General features: G+C 52.5%; 2 protein-coding genes across 6 annotated transcripts; both read left to right on the top strand.

The window, feature by feature from the left end:
• The first annotated feature begins 5478 nt into the window (after positions 1-5478).
• LOC310882389 (antigen-presenting glycoprotein CD1d-like) lies at positions 5479-10831 on the top strand. 2 transcript variants are annotated; one of them, XM_083801069.1, is made up of 6 exons: positions 5479-5638; positions 6852-7043; positions 9388-9669; positions 9753-10037; positions 10175-10271; positions 10367-10831. In XM_083801069.1, exons 1-6 carry the CDS (start codon positions 5581-5583, stop codon positions 10371-10373), a joined length of 921 nt encoding a protein of 306 aa, XP_083657195.1. In that variant the 5' UTR covers positions 5479-5580; the 3' UTR covers positions 10374-10831. The 2 variants fall into 2 exon arrangements, with proteins under 2 accessions (XP_083657195.1, XP_083657194.1); XM_083801068.1 differs by having other exon boundaries at positions 5480-5638; positions 6786-7043.
• Positions 10494-25687, top strand: LOC310882388 (dynactin subunit 2-like). 4 transcript variants are annotated; one of them, XM_083801064.1, is made up of 14 exons: positions 10494-10623; positions 13136-13251; positions 19575-19800; positions 20326-20394; positions 22307-22403; positions 22509-22570; positions 23029-23189; positions 23311-23458; positions 23539-23604; positions 23683-23721; positions 24448-24525; positions 24716-24787; positions 24903-25005; positions 25296-25687. In XM_083801064.1, exons 3-14 carry the CDS (start codon positions 19576-19578, stop codon positions 25487-25489), a joined length of 1314 nt encoding a protein of 437 aa, XP_083657190.1. In that variant the 5' UTR covers positions 10494-10623; positions 13136-13251; position 19575; the 3' UTR covers positions 25490-25687. The 4 variants fall into 4 exon arrangements, with proteins under 4 accessions (XP_083657190.1, XP_083657191.1, XP_083657192.1 ...); XM_083801065.1 differs by adding an exon at positions 25118-25209 and having other exon boundaries at positions 13136-19800; positions 25296-25494; XM_083801066.1 differs by lacking the exon at positions 23029-23189 and having other exon boundaries at positions 13136-19800.
• Positions 25688-26805: the final 1118 nt, after the last annotated feature.

Here is a 26805-nt window from a genome sequence, read left to right as displayed (position 1 = left end):
AAGTGCTGTTGACTGACTGCAGCCCCCATTCCCCTGCACTGCTCAGGGGAGGATGTAAAAGAGGGTGGATGGGGGTGGAGGGAAGGTCTTTTTAGTTCACTTTTATTTCTTACTGCTCTAGCCTGTTATCTGTAGTTAATAAATTACTTTAATCTCCTTTATTCTGAGTCTGTTCTACCTGTCATATTAACTGATGAGCAGTCTCCCTGTCCTTATCTCAATCCATGAACTTTTATTTTTTTTTTTTAATCATATTTTCTCCCCCTGTTCTTTTGAGGAGGTGGAAAGAGAGAATGGCATGGTACAGCCAAGCTGACTGTCAGTTTTTACACCACCACACTGGTTTACGTAAAACATATTAGTGGATTAAATGCAATTTGACTAGTTGAGCAGTTTACTTAATGGTACATAGAACAAGTTTACAATATTTCTAGATTTGGATCCCTTAAACCACTGGGACAAATATCTCATCTCACAAAATGGAGTTAGTATTGTGGAGGAGGAACTTCCAGCTGACGTGAAACTAATGTAGCTTCCACAAAGACCAGGTAGCAAAGATTTAAGAATAAATCACTTCTCACGTACAGATGTGCCCTGGCCAGTCTTGGCATAAATCCACCATATTCCATTGACAGATAAGGTATCAAGGACAGGCTGCTTTACAAGGCAAGGTGAGCCAGGAACTGAAGACAAGGGAGGAAGAGCAGCAACATCACCAACACGGAGCCAGGAAACCAAATCAGCAAAGTCAGAGTCAGAATCAGGTCTGGAAATGACCAGAGTCTTCCAAGAGCCCAGTGATCACCCAGCAAATCTGAGGTGAAAAGTCAAATCCAAAGGTGTTTTGGCCAGTCAAGCCAAAAGGGACAGGATTAGTGTCAGAAATGAGGAAGTACAAGACTTGCCACTGACTTAGCTGCAATATAGCTCCTATGTAGCTCAGAGGGGTGTCAAGGGCAAGACTCACAGTTAAAAGCATCTCCCAAGTGAAGGTAGAAGGATGACTAAGGCTTCCTACCTTTCTTCATGACAGCTGTTATTAGCTAGCTAGCCTTGAGCTAAGCTAAAAAGGTGGAATTGTGTTCCAGGCCCTGTTATATGTGGTTTGTTTGTGTTGTTTTTTTTTTTTTTTCCTGCTTTGGTGAATATACTCAAACTGCAATATAATCTCAGCTAAATAGTCACCCAATTCAAGTCATTGTAGTTTAACTGCAATGAAGAATTGTACTGTACATACATGGCAAGATTTATGCATCAGGGGGAGAGAGGGGGGGGGCTGCAGGGGTGATGTCTGTAGAAGGAGATCAGGAAGTGCCCTGTCCTGGTCATGGCTGGTTCCACTTAGCTTTCCTCCTTCTAACCAGAGGAGTTTATGGCACTTCTGTGACCCTATATTTCAGAATGGGTAGTAAATACCTGGAAAAAGGAACAGCAAAGCCAGAGCAGTGGGAGGTGCTCCACAGCAGAGTAAATACACCCCGAAGGGACTGTGGACCATGACTAAGCCCATGCCACAGAAAGTACATTCCCAAAGGGACTGTGGTCTGTTGAGGGCCCATTCTGGAGCAAAGAAAGCAAGTAAGAAGGAAGAAGCAGCAGAAGAAAAGATTAAGGAACAAAGTGGCATAAAAAAAATGAAACAAACAAACAACAACAACAAACAAAAAACAAACGAACAAACAAACCAACAAAAACATAGTGCACTGAGCCCAACCTTCCATGCTGCCATCGTCTTCCCAAAATGACTATAACCTGTGGTGACAGCAGATACTGGGAAGCAAGACGAGATGTGTCAGGAGTGAAGCTTGGCCTGGGAAAGGGAGAGGAGAGGTGTTCTCCCTAAATATTGAAATATTTGTCTTCTTTGTTTCCCAGCACACAAATCAGTAATAATGTTTATCTTAATTGTCACTAAATTAAATTAAATTTCCCGTGTCACATCTGTTCTGCCTGCAACAAGAGTAGAGATTTTCCAGCACTGCAGTACATTAACAGCTCAAAAGAAGACAGTAGACCCAAACACTTGCTGCATATATACGTTTTTTACCTGCTGAATCAAATAGCCAGATTCTTGAAGAAGTGTGAACTACTTTGGTTATGAAAAGCAGGAGGAAAGCCCTCTAGCTCTTAAATAGCAACCTAAGCCTGGATAGAGACAATCTCCCAGGGCTTACCTGGTCTCAGTTAGTATTCCTTCATGGAACCCCTTCAGATGAAGTCAGCTAAAACATCCTGGAGTTGTGCTATCTCCAGAGGTATGTAGATACTGCATAAGCATGCAGTAGCCTGGAGTATCCTGCAAGGTATCAGCTCAACAGTTACAACAGAAGACAGTGGAAATAATTTGCTGACCAAAAGAAAGTGAAAACAGCACGGAGAAAGAAGTTGTGGCCTCTTCTACAGCTAGTACTAAGATAATGTAAGCGAGCAATGAAAACATGAGAACAGGTACACTGAATGGAGATGAGGGAGAGCTAAAGCAGAACTTCTGGTCCAGTGCACTAGTGAGAGACATTTGGAGAAAATGCAGAGGGCCTTGAACAAACCATGAGCAAATGCAAAGGCACGTATGTGCCAACTGCCCTGTCAGATACCCAGCAACAAGTGACCACAAAATAACCTGCATGAGCCCTGGGCTTGCTCCTGCCATACCAGCTACTCAGCTACCAGTGACCAGCACTGACAAGAGGGGAAAACTGAGGACCAATGGTCACCTTGATAGGACTGTACAAACAAATGTCTCGCTGCCCCTTCCCTCACTGGCCATCCAATGGCTGCCCTTTCCCATCCAACCAGCTGAACTCTCTCATCCGATCCTGATGCCAGGATGAATGGGAATGTCCAATTTGCATGGTGTCCCCTGGGAGATGCCAAGGTGAGCTGCAGAGAAAGTGGAGTTGTCAGAGCCATGTCTGGTCCCACCACACCACCACAGCATCCCCACGTCTCTGTGGAGCAGCTCCAGGGAAGGGAAGGGGTTTGGTGTCCTTGTCTCCCTGTGTCTGTCTCAGCATCTTGGGGTGCCAGGGCTCAGACTGCAGTGTTCCTGGATGGGCCTTCTTCACCTCCCCACCACAGTTGGGGGCACCCATGATGGAGGAGGGACCCCTGGTCCTGGTTGTGCTTGGAGAGGTAACTGGACACACTGCATCAGGATAGGGGACGGACACCCTGGCCCTACTTGTGCTTGGACGTTATCGGAGTGCTCTATCTCCAACTTCCCCTTAGCTGTGGTTTCGGTTCTGCCTTCAACCCCAGTGTGGTCCTCCCCACCCACCATGAAAGCAGAAGAGAAACTGCAGTGTGAGGGGACGTGCAAGGGGACAGCTGGGGAGGATTAGTGAGTGGGTAGAGGACATTGTGGAGGTAAGGTTGGGCCTAGGTACTTTGTCATCCCTACACCCAGCACCCAGCAGGTGCTGTGAAACACTGATTTAAGACCTGGTGCTCAAACCTAAGCAGAAACACTCTGCCACCCCTTCCTGGTGCTGCCCTCCATCCTGCCATTGTTCTCCCTGGACCTGGCAACTCTGCTGAACTGTGACTGGATGCTGGTGGCAATGGAGAGATGGAGTGGAGAGGGGGGGTGGCTCCTGCCATTTCCATTCCCAAACCCTGGTGGCAGCTGGGGAGGGGGAGAAGGTTTCCCTGCCAAAGATGGTGGGAAGGGAAGGGGAGCACCAGGTTGCAGCCCAGCCCCAAGCCCTCTCCTGGTGGGTGTTTAGGGGAGAGTCAGAGCTCCACAGCGCCGTGGGGTGCAGGGAAGCAGAGAGGTGGCCTGACATACTATGGCATGGAAGGAGAATCCCTGCAAATGGCGTCGGCTCATTTACTGCAACTTCCTAGCAATGGGACCTGTGTTACATGCATTGGGGCTAGGGGGTCATGGCCAAAGGTGCCCCATCCCCATCCCAGCTCTGGGATCCTGCCCAGCTGAGTACTGCCACTCCAGAGGTCCTATGATAATGAGGAATGGTCTTCCCCTGGACCTGCATAGCGCTTTGTCTCTCACCAGCTGGCTCAGCCACAATGGGGGTGGGGGCTGTCTCTGCTTGGGGTGCTGGAGACCTGAACCCCAGAGAGGAGCTCCTGGAGGATCCCTTTCCTCCAGCCTGTGTCTGGCCCAAAGCCAACAGCTGTGGGGCAGCCTGGAGATGCTTGCCACCTCCTCCCTGGGCAGCCCAGGGTCAAGCAGGTGGCATGGTAGTTAGCCCTTGTCTTTGCATTCAGAGGGTGCAGGGTACCCCATAGCAGCTCTTCCCTAGTACAGGGCCAGGAGGATGGAAGTTGTTATCCTCTTGGGACTGAATACCAAAGGTGTCATCACCTCTATTGGAGCTAATGTAGCCCACAGTGATGGAGATGAGGTGCCATCAGTAAGGAGAGGGAGACACAGGGACAAGGCTTCAGGTCTCATGCATCTGTTTTCTCCCAGCATCATTTTCTGGGCTGTCCTTTCCCTGCCTATTCACCCTCTTCTACCTGAGCAGGTTGACCCCAGTCTGTTGCAGCACCTTTTGCCAGCAAAAGTGACTAAGGGCTTGCAGGGTGTACTGGGGCTCCCCAGAGCACATCCTAGTCACCTGCTGCCCATCGTGCCCTGATGCTCATTGCACTCTGTGTGGCTCTTGTGGCTGTCAAGTGTCTTCCCCCTTGCAGGGTCCCCACAGGAAAATCGCCAGTACATGGCAGAGACCCTATGTCATGGCACCAGGAGGAGTCGTCCGTTTCCTGGACAGCAGCCAACCTTTTCTGGCATGTCAGAAGAAGTGATTTCCACCTCCACCACCTACTCTGGCACATTTATGACCAGTGTTGGACTCCTGAAGAAAGGTAGTGAAAAACTCGTGCGACTATGTTGAACGGGATGGGGGACAGGGATAGCCACAAAACAGGGAAAGATGAAGGGATTTAGGGCTGTTTGGCTGTAGAGGGAGAAGAGAGAGGGAAGGACCCAAGCGACATCTCCAACCTCTGACACAGGAAGATGTTTCCAGTTGGTGCAAAGCTGCTCTGGCTGTGGGACTTGCTATCACTCGCTCTCTGGGCTGGTTTGGGGTCCAAATCTCCTCCATGCCCTACTGCTGCCCCCTTGCCCATCTCCTGCCTTTACAAAAGACAGAAAGATAGAGGACAGTAACCCCCACAATACAGCTGATGTCTGGAAAAGAGCTGTGCTGGACCCTGACTCTGAGTGATGTGCTACCAGGAAGGGCAGTCAGAACAACCCCAGTGCTCTCTGCCAGGGCATTGCAGGGTAAACCCTATTACAGACCACCACAGGCCAGGCTCAGCTGACATCTCCCTGGGTTTTGCAGCCATGAGGGTTAACCCACTGAATTTCCCCCACTACTCACAGCCCTGGGCCAGCCTTCCACCACATCCTCCTGAATGACTGTAGCGTGCAAGGACCACCCCAAAACCACAATGCAGACCCCATTGGCTGCTGATGCCACCAGCACTGCTGGAACTGCCCAGGCAGAACAGCAACAGAAAGAAGTGTGCAGCTGTGGCTCCTGCAGCCCTTTCCTCCTGGTGCTGCACCCACTTCTGAATACTTGGGGCTTCACCACTGGCAGCATGCAGCTCCCTTGCCTTCTTCTCTTCATCCTTCCCGGGATGTGGGCACACCCAGAGAGTAAGTGGCACACTCCTATCTGCTCCGTTCTCTCTACTGTGGGACTCTACAGGGGTGGCAGGGAGTGAGACCCAGGGAGATGAAGATGCATGGGGAGATGATACCCACCACTTAAGTGCAGCACCCAAAGGTGCCCTATCTCTGCCCACCCCCTCTGCTCCCATGTCCATCTCTGGGCTCACTGCCCTGCACCATCCTGACCAGACCAGTGCTGATAGCTCCAGCACAAGGGCCAAGGGCTCCCAGACAGGCTTGGGGTGCTGGTGTGTCCCCAAAGGTGCCTTTTTCCTCCTGGCAGACCATGGGCATGGGTGGGAGGGTATCTTTTCCCCTCATGGCGCAACAGTCCCGCACTGGGCTCTAACTGCTTAAGCAGATCCTGGGCACTGCCCTGAGCATGTGGGATCATTTCTTTTGCCATTGAAAGGTTGCTGGATCCTTTGCATGCTCCCCCTGTGGTTAAAGGTTTCTTTTGCAGCCACAAGGAACCTCCACCTTTGTCTCAGCCTGCATTTTCCATGCTGGGGTCAGGTGCTCATTGCACTCCGGGCAGGGGGGCTCTTACTGTCCCAATTCAGGCTTTGCTTTGTGCCATCAGTTCTCAGGGCTTCATTCAGCTCGACAGGAATCACTGTGTGAGTGTTGGACTTGCTCTCCTGCCTCCTGTCAGGATTGGTTTCCCATGTGTGCTGCCCAGCAGCCCCCCCTCACCACAAACCTAGGCGAAATTCACCTCCCCCCCTTCCCCCTTGACAAGATTTCCTGCACTGTGAGCAGGTCTCTGGTGGACCTGGGTCCCTGTATGAACTGGTGGAACTGTTGTTCCCAGCCACAGACAAGATCACCCCTGCTGTCCCCTCCACACAGCCAAGTGATAGCTCTCAGGTGGTCACATCAGGGTGGTGAAGGGGTAAAAAGGGAATTAGAGAAGAAGCAGAGAGAGAGGCTCATCGAGGCAGTGGAAGGAAATTGCAAATTATGTGAAAGCAGCTAGACAAGGGGATTTCCCCTGCCCTGCCCACCTGCCCCATCTCACCCTGCCCATCCCTGAGGACCCCGTGGGCCACTCCTCCTCTTGGAGCCCCCTGCCCTTCTCCTTCATCCTTGTGCTCCTCAGCATGACCTTCTCTCCTTTGTCACCCCACAGGCTCTCAGAAACTCCACCTATTCCAAAGCTTTATCTTCTACAATAGCAGCTTTGTGGACTTTTCAGGCTGGGCCACCTTGGAGGACATTGTCTTCGCTGCCCTGCAGAAATACACCCGGGACATCATTTACCTCCAACCATGGGTCTCCCCAGCCCTGCCCACAGATGAGTGGGAAAACCTGCAAAACCTGTTCAAGATCTATGTGCACAACTTCATTCTGTCACTTCAGGACGAAGCTAGGCTGCACCAGATTCCCTGTGAGTACTGGGTGATCCTCCTTTTCTTACTTAAATGGCAGGGGAGATACCATGATTAGGCAGGTGGTTTTCCCAGGGTGAGGCTCATCCCCTGCACTTTGGGTGTGCTAATCCCGCAAATTCTGCTAATTTCTGCAAATGAGGGAAACTTGACTGCGTAATTTCTGGTAGTGGAGGAATGTGTTCACACTCTCCCCCCCCCCCCCCCCCTTTTTTTTTTTTGACGTGGCTAAGTGCTGGGTCTAGCACTTGCAGTGCTACAGGGTTAAGGCAGAGTGGCTCAAAAGCTGTGCAGAGGAAAAGGATCTGGGGGTGCTGATTGATGCTCGCCTCATCATGAGCCGGCAGTGTGCCCAGGTGGCCAAGAAGGCCAACGGCATCCTGGCCTGTATCAGGAATAGTGTAGCCAGCAGGGCCAGGGAAGTGATTGTCCCTTTGTACTCTGCTCTGGTGGGGCCACACCTCAAGTACTGTGTTCAGTTCTGGGCCCTTTCACTACAAGAAAGTCATTGAGGCACTGGAGAGTGTCCAGAAGGCTGCGAAGCTGGTGAAGGGCCTGGAACACAAGTCCTACGGGAACTGGGATTATTTAGTGTGGAGAAGAAGAGGCTCAGGGGAGACCTTATTGCTCTCTACAACTACCAGAAAGGAAATTGTGGAGAGCTGGGGGTCACCTCTTCTCACAGATAACTAGCGATAGGACAAGAGGGAATGGCCTCAAGTTGTGCCAGGGGAGGTTAAGGTTGGAAATGAGGAGACATTTCTTCTCAGAAAGAGCAGTCAGGCATTGGGACGGGTTGCCCAGGCAGGTGGTAGAATCACCGTCCCTGGGGTTGCTTAAGAAAAGCCTGGATGTGGTACTTAGGGATATGGTTTAGTGGATAATATTGGTGGTTGGGGGATGGCTGGACCAGATGATCTTGGAGGTCTTTTCCAATCTTAATGATTCTGTGATTCTATGATTCTATAATTTTCCTGAGGACAGGCACAGAGCTGTGAGTAGGAGCTCAGAGCCAATGTCAGTGGCTTTCCTAAGCAAGGGCTAGCAGGAGAGCAGGAGATAGGCCCTATCTTGGGGCAACGAGCCCCCTGAACTGCCAGTCCTGCACCAGGATGTCCTGGTCCCCAGCATAACCTTTACAATCAGAGAATCAAAGAATCAGAAAATCCCAAGTTGGAAGGCATCCACAAACATCACTGAGTCCATCTTTGGCTGTGTTTAGCTCCACTTATGCCTTATGCTGTTAGCATTCATGAAGACACATAATCCACAAAGTGATTACATGAAGGTGCTTTATTAGGCGCCGGAAGTTAGGGGCATGCCTGCCCAAATCTAACTTCCTCTGATTTGTTTTCTTAGTTCTCTTTTATCTCCTAAGATACTACATATGCATTAGGTTTCACAACTCATCTATGCATATTCATTTCCTAGCTCCACCTAGCCTCGCTTCGTATGCTAATTATCTTATCAGTCCTTCTGCACTTGCGTACTACTCTCTGGTGGTCGTCCGGGTGGTCGTTGGGATGAAGTAAGATGTCTTCATCAGAGTTGAACTTTTTAACCTTTCCTTTTCACGCATGCTCTCTGAGCCCTTGGTCTCAGTCCAAACCGCAAGGTTGGTTTGACCCAGTTCCCAGAGTCCAAGAAGCCCCAGTTATCTAGATGTCTTGCAAATTGAGCATTCTTTTAATCCTCCTTACTCCTCATCATGAATTGGTGCATTCTCATGTTACCCTTGCACATATATTTTGTATCTTCCAAGCGCAGCCTCGGAACAGTACATCACAAATGTAACATACTAAACAATATTGTATTATTTCTTCTTCTATTACTAACAATGCCATCCTGCATATTCCTCTCTGGTCACCCCAAATCCCACCAGCGAAGTCCTCCAGGACTGTGGAGTATAAGGTCATCCTGCTCTGTTCTCCTTTGTGGGATGGGAAACAGAGCAAGTGTCTGGCTCTGCACGCCATTCCAATGCTGGTGTCCTATGGGCAGGGTGCAAGGCAGAGTGGCAACACCCCTGTTACCACAGCCACATGCCTGCACCCCATGTCCTGTCATGCTCCCAAGGTGGTGGTTCCCCCTTTGCTGTGCTCCTGACCCAGCTGCAGGAACAAGTGGCTTGAGGAGAACGAGCTCCAGGACTCACAGGCAGGTTTCTCATTCAGAGCAGTTCTACCCAGCACAATGAGCAGTGACATGCGTGAATAATTTGGGGTGCAGAGGGAAGGGGGGGAAGGGGGAAAGGCCTGTGCCCAAAGAAGTGAATGTTGAACTGCAATTTCAAGCTCTGGCTCCAGCTCAAGATATACTCCTGATACCCACCCTCTCCTCCAGACCCTTTTGTGTTCCAGTGCATGACTGGCTGTGAGCTGCACCCCAACGGCTCCTACACAAAATTCTACCGTCTTGCCTACAACGCTCACAACTTCCTCAGCTTTGATGTGGACAGCAGCCACTGGAAGAGGTGGCAGGAGAGTGAGCTGGCAGTGCATGTTGAGAGGGAGTTCAACAGCTTCACTGACATTTCCGCAACACTGCAGCACCTTCTCAACATCACCTGCATTGACCACATGAAGAGATTCATTGAATATGGCAGGGCGGCTCTGGAGAGACGAGGTGAGAACACCCAGACCCCAGCATGGCCCACTTCAAAGCTCCTCTGCTGGGGCTCCCCTTACTCCTTCACTCTTGCCCCCCAGAGCCACCTGTGGCCACTGTCTTTGCCCACATGCGCGACCCAGCTCAGCTTCTGCTAGTCTGTCGTGTCACTGGCTTCTACCCACGACCCATCAGTGTGGCCTGGTTGCGGGATGGCCAGGAGGTGCTGCCAGGCCCAGCACTCAACACCAGCACCATCCTGCCCAATGCTGACCTCACCTACCAGCTCCGCAGCATCCTCGTCGTGGCCCCTGGCGATGGGCACACCTATGCTTGCCGCGTGCGCCACTGCAGCCTGGGCACCCGCAGCCTCCTCATCCCCTGGGGTAAGTACCACCCACAGTGACGGGGTGTAGGCAGTGACCCAGAGCCTGGTACAGGAGATGGTGAGCCCAGCTCCAACAGCAACTCTGGCCATGGCCATCTATGCACTTGCAGCCCCACTCTCTCTTTTCTCCTTCAGGCAGCTCCAAGGTGGCCCTGGGCATTGGTGTTGCTTTTGCGGTGCTGCTCACTGTGGCTGCGGCCCTCATTGGGACTGTCTGGTACTACAGGCACAGGTGAGATCTCCCTGCCAGGCCATGCTGGTCCTCTCTGCTTGGGGTAGGGGTTGAGAACTCTCAACTAGCCCTGCTCACTGCCATCTCTCCTGCAGGTGCTGAGAGCGTGGGATGCACCAGCCCCAGGGATACTCAGAGGCCATGCCAACCCCCTCAACTTCCTGATAATAAACTGCTATTTTAAACCCTCAAGCCTGCACTACCCCACTATATGCTGTGCCAAGTACCAAGGAACACTTGGCATCACACAGCTCTGTCCCACGCTGGGTGGGCCAGGCAGAGACCTGGGGCAGTGCAGGGCCCACACTCCTTACCACAGGGAGAAATGAAGGGAAGCCTCCTGAGACCGACAGTGAGTACCCGGCCCTAGTCCCCTGCCCGATGGGTACAAGGCTCCCCATAAAGTGGCAGGACTCAGTCAACACCAACACTCATCCCTGCTTGGAGCCAGCAGGGGGTTGGCACCTGTAGTGGTTTTACCCTGCTGGGCAGCCGAACTCCACCACAACTGCTCTCTCACTCCCCTGCCTCAAAAAAAAAAAAAAAAAAGGGGGGGGGGGGGGGGGAGAAAATACAATGGAAAAGGTTCAAGGGTTGACATAAGGACAAGGAGATCACCCACCAATTATTGTCACAGGCAAAACAAACTCGGCAATAACCTAGTTTATTGCCCAAAAGCAGACTAAAAACACCTTCCATCCCCATCTAGCCTCTTCTACATCGTCCCCCTGAGCAGGGAATGGGGACTGCAATCAGTCTGTAATGAGAGAGGGAGTTAAGAGAATCTTAGTAGACAGGGTGCTGACTAATGAATACCTAGATGATTGTATTAAAAATAGATGTTGCTTAATGTCTTTACTTACTACTGTGCAAATTAAGCAAAACAAGAAGTCTTGGGGCCCCTCACAAAGGATGGTTCCTGATAAAAACAGGGAACCTGTCTCAAGAACCGGCTGAGACTGACCCTGTGGTTTGGACAAGAGCCAAGGAGCAGCTGAGTTTGCACAAAGGCAGGAGGTCAACTAGTGGTGATGAAGAAGAGTTATCAGCCTTCATCCCCACAACCCCCGGCAACCACCACCAGGAGACACTGTGCAAGTGCAGATGGGAGGAGTTCATGGAAATGACTTCTTGGAACTAATTTTAATATGAAGTGGGGATAGGTCATGAATATGTATAGGAGCATTGGGAAACTTCATGCATATGTAACTCTTTACCGCATATAACTAAGGCAAGTTGCCGTGCTGGGGTGCACATGACTTTGGTGGGACTTCCCCCCATGCTGTCCAGCGCTGAATAAACATACCTACTTCACAATCTTACTGATTGTGGAGTCTGTTTTCCGCACATCAGTAACACTTAGTTTCCACTGCCCCTTCACAGTCATGCCCCAGCTCCAGTGTGGGGTCCCTCCCACGGGATGCCGTTCTTCCTGAACTGATCCTGCGTGGGCTTCCCACAGGCAATAGCTCTTCAAGAACTGTTCCAGTATGTCTCTGTACTATGGCGTCCATCCGTCAGGAGCAAACTGCTCCAACCTAGGTCCCCCACGGGCGGCAGCTCCCCCCAGACCCCCTGCTCCTGCGGGGGCTCCTCTCCACGGGCTGCAGCTCTGGCCCGGGGCCTGCTCCTGTGGGGGCTCTCCATGGGCCGCAGCCTCCTCCAGGCCACATCCACCTGCTCCACCGGGGGCTCCTCCACGGGCTGCAGCGTGGAGATCTGCTCATCCATGGTACCTATGGGCTGCAGGGAGACATCCTGCTTCACCATGGGCTTCTCCACAGGCCGCAGGAGAACTTCTGCTCTGGTGCCTGGAGTACCTCCTGCCCTCCTGCTCTGACCTTGGTGGCTGCAGGGCTGTTTATCACTCCTCACTCTCCTAGCTGCTATTGCGCAGCAGGTTTTTTTTCCCTTTCTTACCTATGCTCTCACAGAGGTGCAACCAACAGCAGCAGGTCCCTTTTGGAGCTGTCTGAAACTGGCTTTTATCTAACATGGAGCAGCTTCTGTAGTCTTTTCACAGAGGCCACCACTGCAGACCCCTGCTACCAAAACCTTGCCACATAAACCCAATACATTCCACTCCTTGCCTCTGTGAAGAGCATATTTAAGAATTATCACAATATACTCTTACATTGCAATCATTGCAATCTTCACAAGGCTCTCTTCCCTCAAAAAAAAAAAAAAAAAGAATTCCCCACACCAAAATAAACATATCATCACAACACTGACAAAAAGGACAATTTACACACATTCCACCCTTCGTCCCTTCACTATATTATTACAGAACATATTCCACACAATTATTACTTTCTTAAATGCTTCACAACTATTACATTCTTAAACAATATCTAATCCATGTTTTACTCATTACCATAACTGGTGGGTGATCTTCCTGTCCTAATCTCAACCCTTGAGCCCTTTCCATGGTATTTTCTCCCTCTTTTCCTTTGAGGAGAAGTGAGAGAGCAGTTGTGGAGTTCAGCTGTGTAGCAAGGTAAAAACCCCACACCCCTCCGCTTGCTCTTGCTCTTTGGTCACTTCTCATATATCCAGTTGTTTCTAGGAACTTCAGGGAGTTTAAGCATGCTCATCTTTCAGTAGTCTCTCTTATCATCCCTATAGCCAACTCTGTAATTGTGTTTATCATTTCCAGTCTATCTATGTCAAACATTTCTTGTGCAGTCATCCCTTGTGGAATGTGCACCTCATTGGAGGCAACAACTTGAATTTGACTCACAGTGGAGTAATGCTTTTTTTTTTTTTTTTAATAAATATATAAAGCAACACAAAACAAAAACAGCAATCCTCCCCCCCACACACAAAAGAAGTAAAATGATCCATTCTCTCCTGCTCCCCCCCAGCTTCTGTTCCTGTGTGTAGCCAGTTGTCTGAGGAAAGCAGATGGGACTTGGTGTAAAAGAGCTTTAACATCCTGCTGGAGCCTTTAGTGGAGAAGTCTCGTGTAAGGAAAAGTGAAGTAAGTGGATGTATGTAAGACCTTATGGGACTGCTTTTCCTACTTGTCTAGACCTCTTTAGGAAACACATTGGATCAATGTCAATTGGAGAATGCTGCTATAAATTCTTCTCAAAACTCAAAACTCAAAAAAAAAAAAAGCTTAAGTATGGAAAATCCTTTTTAACAAGTGTCCATTGAAAATTTCCCATTTAATTACGCTCTTGAAACCTCACTAATTAACTACAAGTCTTGAAGACTTGATGAAAATTGCTGAATTGTAATGAACCTCATGGTATATTTGGTGCTGAGTCCATGAAACTTAGGTAGTGAGAGGAAAATGAGGTTATGGAATGAACTGTTGGAAAAGGTTTCAGAAGGAAACGTGGAAGTGTTCTGGAGTTCTAACAGGTCTCCATGTGGGCTGTTACTGACAAAGCCTCTCCATGGGCTTGTTAGAGCAGATAATTGGAGGCAACGATTACAGCTTCTCAAAGGCACTGTGCAAGCGACTCTGATGCTGAGTGAAGGCCTTGGTTTGTTTGATGAAGGAGCAAGTCCAAGTCCTGGCCTCTAGCTCCTGGGAAAGGAGGTTCTGTACCTCACAAATGGCTCAGGGGTTTTCCTGGGCTGTGTGATGTGGGGAGTGCCATGTTGTGTGAAGGACAATGATATACGACACCTCCTGGCCTCCCCAGAGGATTTTAAGGAGGCAAGAGTACACCAGTGTCATGAGAACAACAGCTGTTCATGAACCTCAGTAGTAGAGACAACTGCCATAGCCACAGGTGTGTGAACTACCTCAATAATTTTCTCAGACAGAGTCTTCTGTGAAGCCAATTTATCTGTGATTGCAATAGCGGGCATCCTGCAAGCAGGAGCACCCAGCAAAATTATATCATAACCTTATATTCCCAATTACCATTACCCGACACTTGATTCCTCCTGTTTCCTCATTGGCTGAGTACTGCAGGTTCACAAACTACTTGACACTTACTACTATCCCATATATGTATATATTTTTTTGACCAACCATTAATTTCTCCTTTTTTTTTTTTTTATCCTTCTTCTCTTTTGACTAGAGGGCCCGTGATTTTTTGTTTTTACTGATTTTGCACTGCTCATCCTGTTTTTCGTAGCTATCCTCCTAATTTTGGGACAGCAGAACCTTCCCATTATCTTCTTAACATACTCCGCACTGCTATGCCACTGTCATGCCTACACAATCACTTTTGAATATGCAGAGTGGAATTTTCCACTGCAAAAACACATTCTACTGCAAAAACATAACTTTGATGTTCACAATTCTCCTGTCCTCTTTTCTTACTACTATTTTTGTTTTGTACCTCTTCACATCTCCCACTCTTAAGTTTTTAGAACAGTAGGGTTCAATATTTTTCTTCAGATGTCATGGGAAATGATAGAAACACAATGCCATTGTTACTAGAATACTAAAAATATAGTGCTGGAGCCAATCCTATTCAGGCAACCAAGAGGTCAATTTTTGCAAATGTATCTATATTCCCAGAAGGTGTCATCTTGGGCTGTCTCATATAAGATCTCAGTATTCTTCAGGCGCCTTGCCTTCAGGAGTCTAGCAGGGCAGACTCGGCAGATCGAGCAGCGCCGCTTTGCCAGGGGCTTGGAGCCCTTTATCCCAGCAATGCATCTGTGCACAACTTGCAGTGGTGGGCGCCTTTCATCCCACCCACAGCTTGCCCTGGGCAAGAGCTACCACTTGCAAAGACTGCACCATTCGTAACCTGGGGGAAGCTGCTCCGAAGTTGGGACTGTGAGCTTTTAATGGCAAAGTGGCAAGAACCTTACAGTGCACTCTGAGAGACCTGAAATTCCCTTGGCAAGCTTTACAAAACCCCACTCCTGACAGGACTCTGTACTTACTCTCCTTCCCAACCCTTTCCCTCCCCTAATTCTTACCATAAGCTTGGACTAAAGCTACCTAAGTCTCCCATGAAGTAGTGCTCCCAAGGGAAGCATTTTGGGAGACCTGAACACGCAGCCTTTATATAATCCCATTCACAGCAGGACTCTGAGCTTTGTTGCTCCGCAAAACCTAACTCCTAAACAGAACCCTGACTCCCTAGGCAAAGTGCACTCTTGCTAGCCGCCAAGGAGCGCTGGAGCTCAGCTCTTCTCCCCAAAATGTGGATTGCGCCCAGCCAGAGAACCGCGGGGACTCCAGGTCGGCTAGAGTATAGGCGTCTTGCTAGCGGGCAGACTTGGCAGCACCGCTTTGCCAGGGGCTTGGAGCCCTTTATCTTGGTGATGCAGTTGCGCATGACTCACTGTGGTGGGCACCGTGCATCCCGCCTGCAGCTTGCCCCACCATTCTGTGCCAGCGCTGTTTTCCTGGAACCTTGCAGTACTGTAGTGTTTTGGCAGCGCTAGGTGGTTTGTCAAACACCATGGTTTGTTCTTTCCTTGTGGCATGGCCAGGCTGGGACAGCCACAGATCCTGCAGAGTGCACATTGGCCCCGGAGCCGGGCAAGAGCTACGGCTCGCAAAGACTGCACCATCTGTAACCTGGAGGAAGCTCAGGGCCTGGCTCCTGTTGCTGCGACTTGCCAGTCCACTTCAGCAAATACTGGTGTTTGCTTCGCTCTGGCATTGCCAGCCTTGGGTTTTCTTTATGGATTCTGCACTTGTTCAGGAGTGATGTTCTAGTAAATCCTTTCCAGCTGCGTATGGCTCATGGTGTTAATAGTTACATAGTGTGTCATCACTACAGCAGTTGGTACGTGTCACTGCAATGGTATTATAGTAAGACTCCAGCACCACTCACCGTCTCTGCTGCCCTGAAGGACTATTCTGACAAATGGAGCCCAAAGTCATGCATGAAATGAACTCAACAGACATTTTAGAGGGATGGCCCATAGACTAAAGGAATGATACCTCTGTGTATGTTATCAAAAGGCCAGAAAGGTGGTGATTATTTAGGATGTCACAGAAAGTGTGAGACTTGAGCATGCTGTAAATGGTATGAAATAAGGGGTGGATATTGTCCTGGATATTTCAGCTGAAGCAGTGTCAATTGTCTTCATTGTGGCTGGTGTTACGCCACGTTTTGGATTTAGGAGGAAAATAATGCAGATAGTTAACACTGATGTTTCGATTGTTGTGTTTACACAGAGCCAAGGACTCCTCAGCTTCTCATGCTGCCCTGCCAGCAAGGAGGCCGGGGGTGCACAAGAAGCTGGGAGGGGACAGGACCAGGACAGCTGATGCAAACTGGCCAAAGGGATATTCCATACCATATGACATCAGGCAGGAGAAAGAATACTGTAAGGGCTGGCCAGGGGGGACACTGCTGCTTGGGACTGGCTGGACATCAGTCCATTGGGGTCTTTCAAATGGACAGCCCAAAGTACACTTTATTTTAGGGGCTTGCTCAGAAAGGAAGCAAGCCAACATGTCAAAGAAGGGCTAGGTCCCATTGCTGCAGTCTGCTCCAACACCTCAATTCAGTAATTCATCTCTTAATTCCTTCCAGACCTTGGTTTGGAGCATCCTTTTTCCTCCATTTCCTTCATTTCCTTCCTTTCTTGGGCAGAGTGACCATGAAATGGTAGAGTTCTCTATTCTTGGTGAAGTCAGGAGGGGGATCAGTAAAACTGCTATCTTGGACTTCCGGAGGGCAGACTTTGAGCTGTTCAGGACAGTGGTTGGCAGAGTCCCTTGGGAGGCAGTCTTGAAGGGCAGAGGAGTCCAGGAAGGCTGGGCACTCTTCAAGAAGGAAATCTTAAAGGCTCAGGAGCTCAGTCTGGCTACTGCTGTGAAAGATAACAGAAAAAATGTTTTTATAAATACATTAATATGAAAAGGAGGACTAAGGAGAATCTCTATCCTTTACTGGATGTGGGGAGAAACTTAGTGACAGGAGATGAGGAAAAGGCTGAGGTGCTCAATGCCTTCTTTGTCTCAATCTTTAGCAGCAAGACCAGTTGTTCTGTGGGTACCCAGCCCCCCGACCTGGTGGAAGGAGACGGGCAGCAGAATGTGGCCCTCATAATCTACGAGGAAATGGTTCACAACCTGCTACAGCACTTAGATGTACACAAGTTGATGGGGCCGGATGGGATCCACAGAAGCGTACTGAGAGAACAGGTGGAAGTGCTCGCCAAGCTGCTTTCCATCATTTATAAGCAGTCCTATCAGGGGAGGTCCCAGTCAAGTGGCGGCTAGCAAATATGACGCCCATCTACAAGAGAGGCCGGAGGGTGGACCCGGAAAACTATAGGCCTGTCAGTCTGACTTTGGTGACGGGGAAGCTCATGGAGCAGATTATCTTGAGTGTCATCACGCAGCACTTGCAGGGCAACCAGGCGATCAGGCCCAGTCAGCATGGGTTTGTGAAGATCCTGCTTGATGAACCTGATCTCCTTCTATGAAAAAGTGATGCATTTAGCGGATGAGAGAAAGGCTGTGGATGTGGTCTACCTTGACTTCATTAAGGCTTTTAACACTGTTTCCCACAGCATTCTTCTCAAGAAACTGACTGCTCATGGCTTGGACTGGCGTATACTTCATTGGGTTAAAAACTGGCTGGGTAGCCGGGCCCAAAGAGTTGCGGTGAATGGGGTTAAATCCAGTTGGAGGCTGGTCACTAGTGCCCCAGGGCTCAGTATTAGGGCCAGTTCTCTTCAATATCTTGATTGATGATCTGGATGAGGGGGTCGAGTGCACCCTCAGTAAGTTTGCAGATGACACCAAGTTAGGTGCGTGTGTCGATCTGCTCGAGGGAAGGAAGGCTCTGCAGGAGGGTCTGGATAGGCTGGACCGATGGGCTGAGGCCAACTGTATGAAGTTCAACAAGGCCAAGTGCCGGGTCCTGCATCTGGGGCACAACAACCCCAAGCAGTGCTACAGGCTGGGAGATGAGTGGTTGGAAAGCTGCCTGGCAGAGAAGGACCTGGGAATACTGGTTGATAGGCAGCTGAATATGAGCCAGCAGTGTGCTCAGGTGGCCAAGAAGGCCAACAGCATCCTGGCTTGTATAAGAAGCAGTGTGGCCAGCAGGACTAGGGAAGTGATTGTCCCCCTGTACTCGGCTCTGGTGAGGCCGCACCTCGAGTACTGTGTTCAGTTTTGGGCCCCTCGCTACAAGAAGAACATGGAGGTGCTCGAGAGAGTCCAGAGAAGGGCAACGAAGCTGGTGCGGGGTCTGGAGAACAAGTCTTACGAGGAACGGCTGAGGGAGCTGGGGTTGTTTAGCCTGGAGAAGAGGAGGCTCCGGGGAGACCTCATCGCTCTCTATAGGTACCTTAAAGGAGGCTGTAGAGAGGTGGGTATTGGTCTATTCTCCCATGTGCCTGGTGACAGGATGAGGGGGAATGGGCTAAAGTTGCACCAGGGGAGGTTTAAGTTGGATATTAGGAAGAGCTTCTTTACTGAAAGGGTTGTTAGGCATTGGAATGGGCTGCCCAGGGAAGTGGTGGAGTCGCCATCCCTGGAGGTCTTTAAAAGACGTTTAGATGTAGAGCTTAGTGATATGGTTTAGTGGAGGACTTGTTAGTGTTAGGTCAGAGGTTGGACTCGGTGATGTTGGAGGCCTCTTCCAAGCTAAATGATTCTGTGATTCTGTGATTCATTCTTAGTCATAACTGGTGACCGTGACTCTCCTTTACTGGCTTGTGGAAAGGCTGCTCCACCCGTAACTTGCAAGGCTTGTGCTCCCTGATATGAACTGGTTGGAAAGCCCTGGCTCTTTCAGAACCTGATTTGCCCATTAGACCAACGGCTCAGGCGTGCTTGGAGTGTGGGTCTGTGACGGAATTCACACCATCACTGCTTCTGGAAGCCTGCTGCATGCCCACCAAGGCTGCTGCCATCATTGTGCACCCAGCTCTGCCACAAGCACCTTATTTCTCCTCAGGTGCGGCCTCGGGCAAGGTGTCCCCTCCTGGCTGCCTGCGGGAGAGCTTTAGGGGCTTCAAAGAGAAGGCTCTGCTGGGCTGTGCTGTTGCTTTGCCCTTTGGAACAAAAGGACAAACCTGTGCTACAACACTGCAGTCGTGCAGCAATGCTGGAGCACAACCAACAGGCTGCCCTGAGAAGCGCAACCCCCTGCCCCCCTGCGTGCCCCCCATTTTCACTTGTGTGTGACTCCACTCCCATATGACTCCCTTTCCCTCCACCATTTCCACCCCCATATGTCTCCCCCCCCCAAATTTTCACTCACGTGTGCCCCCCTGTGTGCAGCCCCATGTGCCCCCACCCCGATTTGCACCATCAGTGTCCCTCCCCAGATTTCCCCCCTGACTGCACCACAGGGTGCCCTCAGCCCCACGTGTCCCCTTGTGTCTCTTCCCCCCTTTCCCCCCCAGCATGCCCTGTGGCACAGAACCTTCCAGAGCGGCCCCACACAGCCACCCCTGCCCTCGCTCAGCTCTGCCTCGCACCTGCCCTGGCTGTGAGCAGCTGCCAGCCCTGTCCGACACCAGCCCGGAGCCGTCCCCATTGGCGCCCCAGAACTGGCACTGCCCCAGAACCGGGCCCCTCAGCGATCCCCCAGCCATGGCCACCCTCAAGTTTGCCGACCTGCCCGGCATTGTGCATATGGGGCTGGGCCTTGGGGTGTCTGGAGAGGGTCAGGGGAGAGAACGTGGGGCCTGTGGGGAGGTTGGGGATGCCAGGGTCAGATGGGGGAGCTGAGGGGATTGGGGTTGGTTTTGGGTGCCCGGGGGGATCTGAGGCAGCAGGGCAGTAAGTGGGGTGTTTGGGGAGATGGTGGGTAGTCGGGGCTGTCTGGGGTTGGGGGGAGAGAGGGGGGACAGACAGGCATGTCAGGGCATTGGGACTTGCAGGGGGGTCAGGGCGGCTGCAGGTGTGGGGGTGCCTGTAGGGTACCAGAGCACAGGGGGTGTCAGGGCCATGGGGGCAGGAAGTGGGGGCTTGGGGATATTGGAGGTGTCCAGAAGAGCTGAGGAGTCCTTGGGGAGATAAGGTGAGTGGGGACAGGGAACTGCCGGGGGGGGGGGGGGGGGGGGTGGGCAGAGGCACCATCTGAAGGTGTTTGGGGCAGTTTGGGGGTGCTTGATGAGAAATAGCAAATAGCTGAGCCTGTTTGTGTCCTAGGCCTGGAATGAACCAGAGGTCTATGAGACCAGTGACACACCCGAGGGTGACCAGGCCGAGTTTGAGATGGTAAGGCTTTGCTGGGGCCCCATGTGTGGTAGGGGTGAGCAAGGGTGCCGGTGCCCCCATCCCGCAGGCATCTGGCTCAGCGAGATCATCTCTGGGACAGGGGAGCGGCTCCTTGCACATGTCCCCGCAGTGACACATCCCCAACATGGTCTGCTGGCCCTGTCTCAGCCTGATATTGCTGCAGGGCAGCAAGGAGCAAGGGAAGGGCTCAGCACCATGCTGGGTGGGTGTCCTTGCCCCTGTCCCCTGGCTCCATGTCCTGTGTAATGCAACAAGGGCAGTAGAAGTGGGCAGGGCTGGCCCCTGCCATGTCCCAGTGGCATTGCGGGAGGACCCATGTCCAGCTGTGGGCCAGGCTTGAGGAAGGGCCAGCTGGTGTCACATGGAGGATGACAGGGGCCACACTGCAGTGATTTCCCTCCCAACAAAGTTAAAGGGGGCACAGCTCATGGACTACAGACAGATGCCTCCCTCCTACCCCTGGAAGCCACAGGGACCTGCGAGGCATTTGGCTTCTGTGTCCTATCATGGCTTCTGCTCTCAACTCTCCCCAGGGAAAGAACAGGAAAAGAAGAGATGGAGCTGGAGGGAGGTTGTCAGAATGGGGGCACAGCCATGTTGTAGGCTCTCACCTCGTCCCCAGGGTGACTGGCTCCGCTCCATGCCCTGAACGCTTTGCTGAGCCCTCATCCTGCTCCCATGCTTTCTCTGTGTTCCATGGTGATATGGGAGCCCTTCACAGTGCCCACCGCGAGCACGACCCTGGATGCCTCAGGGTGCCCAGTGGAGGTGCCCATGCTGTTGCTGCCCCTGCTCTCACAGCCGCTGCCCCTGCTGCTACCCTTGCCTCTGTTCTGGTGGCCTCTTGTGTCCCACATGGCTCCTAAGCCCTCACGTAGGATTAGCAGGTGGCCCCAGGGGCAGGCCGTGGCAGAGGGACATGGGTGACATTGGGCCATGCATGGGACAAAGCTTCTAATGACATTTTTTTCTCTCTCCTCCTAACCTTGCTCTGACTTTCTCACCTCTGGGGAATGCAAGTAGCTGGTAAGAGCCCGTCTGTCAGCCACTGTAACACTGTGCTCTGCTCAGTGGCACTTGCTGTCTCCCCACAGCTGGACAGCCACCCCAACCATGCTGGAGAGCTGCCCCCACTGCTCTCACTCCTTCTTCTCCATTTGTGCTGTGCCAGAGCTCCCTGAGAGTGCTTCAGGCCATCGTCGGGCACTGGGGCCAGAGAGGGGAGCAGGCAGGGTGTCCTTGGGGCACCTCCTGCAGGGCCCTGCTGTGTCAGAGGGTGAGAAGCACCCTAAGTTGCTGTCTGCATGCGCCCCTCAAGGGGACATGTCCAAGTTAGGCTGCAGGCAAAGCCTTGGAGAAGTCTTGGAGGAGTCGAAGTCCTCTCACAAGTTGCAAGCACCCCAGAGCCCGCGGATGATGGAAGCCACCCTGAAACACAGCTGTGGGACTGGGGCCACCCCGACCGCACATAGCACGTATGGTGGGGCTCCCAGAACCGCCAAAGGATGTTGAGCCTCACTGTGCCCTGGCCCTGCTGCCAGGCCCTTGTGGGGTTTTTCCAGTCGGCCAGGCCAGGCCAGGGGTCTGATTTCCATGGGCCGTGTCCTGGGAAATAGTGCATCGTGGAGAGTCCTTGCTGCCCAAGCAGAGCCTTTGCTGGGTCTGACCGCTGCACCTGCCCCCATGTACCTGTTGCAACCTGAGGGCTGCCCTGGGGGTTTATGCACCATCCTGGGGCAGTCAGGGAGGATGGGGCCACCGTCGGCCCCATTTCCACCCATCTGGTCCCCAGCACTGGCCCTCAAAGGCTGCCAGGGCTACAGAGAGCAGAGAGACGGCAGCCCTGCTGACAAACCCTTGAGTCTTCCTTAGCGCTGTGTCCTGTGTGCAGGAGGAGCTTACCAGCACCAGTGTGGAGCACTTCATCATCAACCCCAACGCTGCCTTTGAGAAGTTCAAGGACAAGCGCCTGGGCACCAAGGGAGTGGGTGAGCCAGGGGGACTGGGGAAGGGTGAGCTGTGGTCCCTGGGTTGCTGAGATGGACCCAGGTTCCCCAGGTATTTTGGGGTGACCGTCTGCTCTTCTCTTCCAGATTTCTCCGACAGCACAAGCAAGACCAGTACAACAGGCTACAAGTCTGGAGAGCATGAAAACGTGAGTCCAACATGCGCAGGGATGTCCCCTTAGTGTGAACCACCCTAGTGCATGGTCCCTTGTCCCTCCTCAACCCACAGTTACATCCCTGCCCAGCACCACAGCTCTCCCACAGCCACAAGTTTTCTTGCCTGTCTGTGAAGGCACGGCTACTACCAAGGGGTTTTGGATACTGGTGTCCCAGCACCACCAGATCCCTGGTGCCATGGGCAGGCCCTGAGTCCCTCTGTTACTCTCATCCCCTCCATCCTCCCCCTCCCCGACGTTCATCTCTCTGCAGCTCAGTGAGGGTTTTGGTGCCAGAGACACCTCAGCAGCAGTACCAGTGGCTGCAGCATGAGGTGCAGGATCTCATTTGTGAGATGGAGCAGATCCAGGTGATCATCACCCCTGCCATTGGGACCTGCAGGCAGGCCATCCTTGGGGCTGACATGGCCGCCTGTCCTCCCCCTGCACAGAGCGTATTGAAGGAGTTGGAGGCCGAGGAGGAGCTGATGCCCGTGGCCTTGGCCAGGCAGGTGGAAGGCCTGAAGCAGCAGCTGGTCTCCAGCCACCTGGAGAAACTACTGGGCTCTGCTGCAGCCATAGACTTTACAGACCCCGAAGGCACGCTGGCCAAGTGAGTGTGGTCCCGAGGCCTCACGCCTTCAGCTTGGGAAGTGGGGGGCAGCAGGGGGAGGATGCCAGCAACCTCGTGAGGCAGTACCAGAGCAGCACGCTCACCTTTTCCCCTTTCCCAGGCACCTGTTGCAGCAGCTGGAGGTGGTGAAGTGCAAGAAGGCAGTGTCAGGAGAGAGACCCGGCAAGGCCCCAGCCCCCCCTGGAGACATGCTCACCTTTGAGCTCTACTGGAGGCCGGAGCAGGACCAGTTCTCCCAGGCTGCTAGTGTGAGTGTGTGGAGGGGGAGTCACAGAGTTTGACCCCAAAATGGCCTGTCCTGCCCTCTCAGCCCTTGTTTCCCCCCCAGATTGCAGAGCTGGAGAAGCGCTTGGCACAGCTGGAGGTGATGGTACAGTATGAGCCTGACAGCCAGGTAAGGAGACAGGCGCTCCAGCCCTGCCACTCTCCTGCTCTCCATCCTGCCCCACTGATGTGATTTACCTCCCCACAGAACCCACCGCTGGTTGGGCTGAAGGGCACCAGCCTTGTGGTAAGTCCTAGAATCCTAGAATAGCCTGAGTTGGGAGGGACCCATGAAGATCATTGAGTTGAACTCTTGGCTCTACACGGGGCAATCTGGTAGTTAAACCATATATGTAAGAGCATTGTCCAAATGCTTCTTGAACACCAGCAGGCTTGAGTCCGTGCTCCCCTGCTTGGGGAGCCTGTTGCGCTGCTCAGCCACCACACCGATGAAGATCTTATGTCCTAATACCCAACCTGAACTTCCGCTGGTGCAGCTTTAAGCTGTTCCCTCACGCGCAGTCACCAGAAAGAAGAGATCAGCACCTCCCTCTCCACTCTACGCCCTGAGGGTGCTGTAGACAGCAAAGAGGTCGCCCCTCAGGTTGCTCTTCTCAAAGCTGAACAAACCAAGAACAAACCAAGCTGCTTGTCCTAAGTCATGCCCTCTAGCCCTTCCCCCATCTTTGTTGAACACCTCTTTTGGGACCCATTCTAGTATTTTTTATCTCCTTCTCATACTGGGGAGCCCCAAACTGTACACAGTACTCAAGGTGAGGCCACACCAGCGCTGAATGGAGTGGGACTGTCACTTCTTTTGACCGGTTAGCTCTGCTGTGCTGAATGCACTCCAGGGTATGGCTGGCCATGGTGTGGGTAGCATGGAGGGACACTTTTCACCATACCTGCACATGGCACTGGGGCAGCCGTGAGGCACTGCCTGGCCCCTCCTCACTTTGTTCTCCATCCCCAGGAGACCGTGCAGATCCTCCAAGCCAAAGTGAACATCCTGGACATGGCTGTGCTGGACCAAGTGGAAGCCCGGCTGCAGGTTAGGGGGGTCAGAGAGAGGGAGGTTGGGGGTGAGTCCTGCAGCCCTCAGCCAGCAATAGTCCCACCTGCCCCACGGAGGGTGGCACAGGGCCGTGGGAGAGCCAGGGGAGGGCACCAGCAAAGGCTATGAAATTGGGGTAGGGGACACTGCTGGATTTGGGGTCTCACATCTGCTTCCCCCTCTGCAGAGCGTCCTGCAGAAGGTCATTGAAAACACCGAGCACAAGGCAATCGTGCTAGACCCTGAAACCCAGAGCAAAGTAAGAGGAGCAGGGAGGGCCCCTCAAAGCAACGCCAGCATGGGGGTGCTTTTATGGAATCCCCCTGCAGACTGTGCTTACACCCTCCTTTCTTGCTTTCCACCCGTTGCCCCAGATACACCAGGTCCATGAGATGATGCAGCACTGGGACCCTGTGGCCAGCAGTCTGCCTGATGTGGTACAGCGACTGCTGACCCTCAGGGACCTGCATGAGGAAGGTGAGGGGCTGGAGGAGATGCTGGGGACAGTGGCGTGGCATGACAAAGAACATGCTGGGGGGGGGGGCGGGGGGCGGTCCCCAGCAGCACTGAGCTTTTACCTCCCTCCCAGCCACGTGGTTCATGCAGGCCCTGGTATACTGGGAGACCACGCAGCAGGAGATGGTTGCTGCTCTCAGGAGCAAGGCCTTGCTGCTGGTGGAGGTGAGTCCTGGAAGCATGCACTGGAGAAGGAGTGGGTCCCATCCTGCCTCTCCCACTCATCCCCTGCCCCTCTGACTCCCCTGCAGGTCCAGAAGATGTTAAAGGAAAATCTGGCCATTGTAGGGGACAATTTTTCATCTCTAAAAGCCCGCATCAAACAGTTGCAGCAGTGAGAGAAACCCAGAGTCCCTTCGGGCATTGCTGCCCCCCCGAGACTCCACAACCCCCTTGGAATCCTTCCCGACCTGGAAGGCTTTTTTTCCACCCCATTCCTAAATAAACATTTTGTCTAAAAGTGTGTCCATGTTGGCATCTCCTTTGGTCTGTGGCACATCAGCAGCGCCCAGATGCAGCATTTTGAATGCATATTTTATTGCATTCATAATGCCACCCCCGCCTCAAGTTCCCCTCTGACTGTGCACCCCGGGTACCCCCAGCCCCTTATGTCCCTTCATGTCTCCCAACCCCTCCAGCCTCCCCCGCCCCCCCCCCCCCCGAGAATGCCCTGTGGTGCAGAACCATGCAGAGCAGCCCCATCCACCCAGCCTGGCCCAGACTTGGCTCTTCCTTGTGCCTGTGGGTGATGAAGGCTCTGCACCCACACAAAGGGAGAAAGGCCATGGGAGGAGCTTTGTTCTCCTTTAACAGGGAGGAAGACAACAACAAAGGGTTGAGGAGGGGCATTTTTTCCCCACTCCAGCATAGAATGGGAACTGGGGAGGTTTATATCCCCCAAATGGAAGAGAGCAAACTGGGGAGCTCATTCATCCCTCTGAAAAGAGAAGGGCGATGGTGGAGTTCTTTCCGCCTCGGCGAAGTGAAGGGGCACTGTGGGGGAATTATGTCCCCACCCAAAAGATAGCTGGGCAATGGGAAGAGGGTGAAGCGGTGGAGTTTTTCTTGGTCATATAGAAGGAGGGCAAATGGGAGGGGGGGCAGGGGGGGAGTATGTACCTCTCCAAAAGGAGGAGAGCAATGTGGGAAGATATTTCGTAGAATCATAGAATCACTGAGGTTGGAAAAGACCTCTAAGATCATCTAGGCCAACCTTTAATCTAGTACTGAAGTCCATCACTAAACCATGCTACTAAGTTCTACATCTACACGTTTCCTGAAGACCTCCAGGATGTTGACTCAACCACTTCTCTGGACAGCTGATCCCAGACCCCTGATCCCGGACCTCTGATCCCAGAGCCCCCCACCCCAGAGCTAACTGTGAGCCCCGGACCTGAGCCCTGGACCCTGGAGCTGACCCCAACCCCTGAGCCCAGACCTGACCTTGAGCCCCCGAACCCGAGCCCCAGACCCCAAGCCCCCAACCCCGGAGCTGACCCTGAACCCGAAGTTGACCCTGACCCAGAGCCCCAGTCCCGAGCCCCAACCCTGAGCCCCAACCCCAAACCCCAACCCCGAGTCCCAACCTGGAGCCCCAACCGCAAGCCCCAACCCTGAACCCTCGAACCCAGAGCCCCCAACCTGGAGCTGACCCTGAGCCCCGACCCTGGAGCTGACCCCGAAACCCTGACCCCCAGAACGGACCCTGGACCCAGACCTAACCTTGAGCCCCAACCCTGAGCCCCGACCCCAAGCCCCGAC

This window comes from Anser anser, assembly GCF_964211835.1.
Source record: "Anser anser genome assembly, chromosome: 16".
NCBI classification, from domain to species: domain Eukaryota; kingdom Metazoa; phylum Chordata; class Aves; order Anseriformes; family Anatidae; genus Anser; species Anser anser.
The sequence above is the reverse complement of the archived record's forward strand: the minus strand, read 5'-3'. Positions and strand labels throughout refer to the sequence as shown.

Coding starts and splice junctions, on each gene's coding strand:
- LOC310882389 (XM_083801068.1), top strand. CDS start 5,581: ATGCAGCTCCCTTGCCTTCTTCTCTTCATCCTTCCCGGGATGTGGGCA. Junction 5,639..6,785: donor GATGTGGGCACACCCAGAGA/GTAAGTGGCACA, acceptor GTCACCCCACAG/GCTCTCAGAAACTCCACCTA. Junction 10,038..10,174: donor CAGCCTCCTCATCCCCTGGG/GTAAGTACCACC, acceptor TTTCTCCTTCAG/GCAGCTCCAAGGTGGCCCTG.
- LOC310882388 (XM_083801064.1), top strand. CDS start 19,576: ATGCCCTGTGGCACAGAACCTTCCAGAGCGGCCCCACACAGCCACCCC. Junction 19,801..20,325: donor TTGCCGACCTGCCCGGCATT/GTGCATATGGGG, acceptor TTTGTGTCCTAG/GCCTGGAATGAACCAGAGGT. Junction 22,404..22,508: donor CCTGGGCACCAAGGGAGTGG/GTGAGCCAGGGG, acceptor CTTCTCTTCCAG/ATTTCTCCGACAGCACAAGC.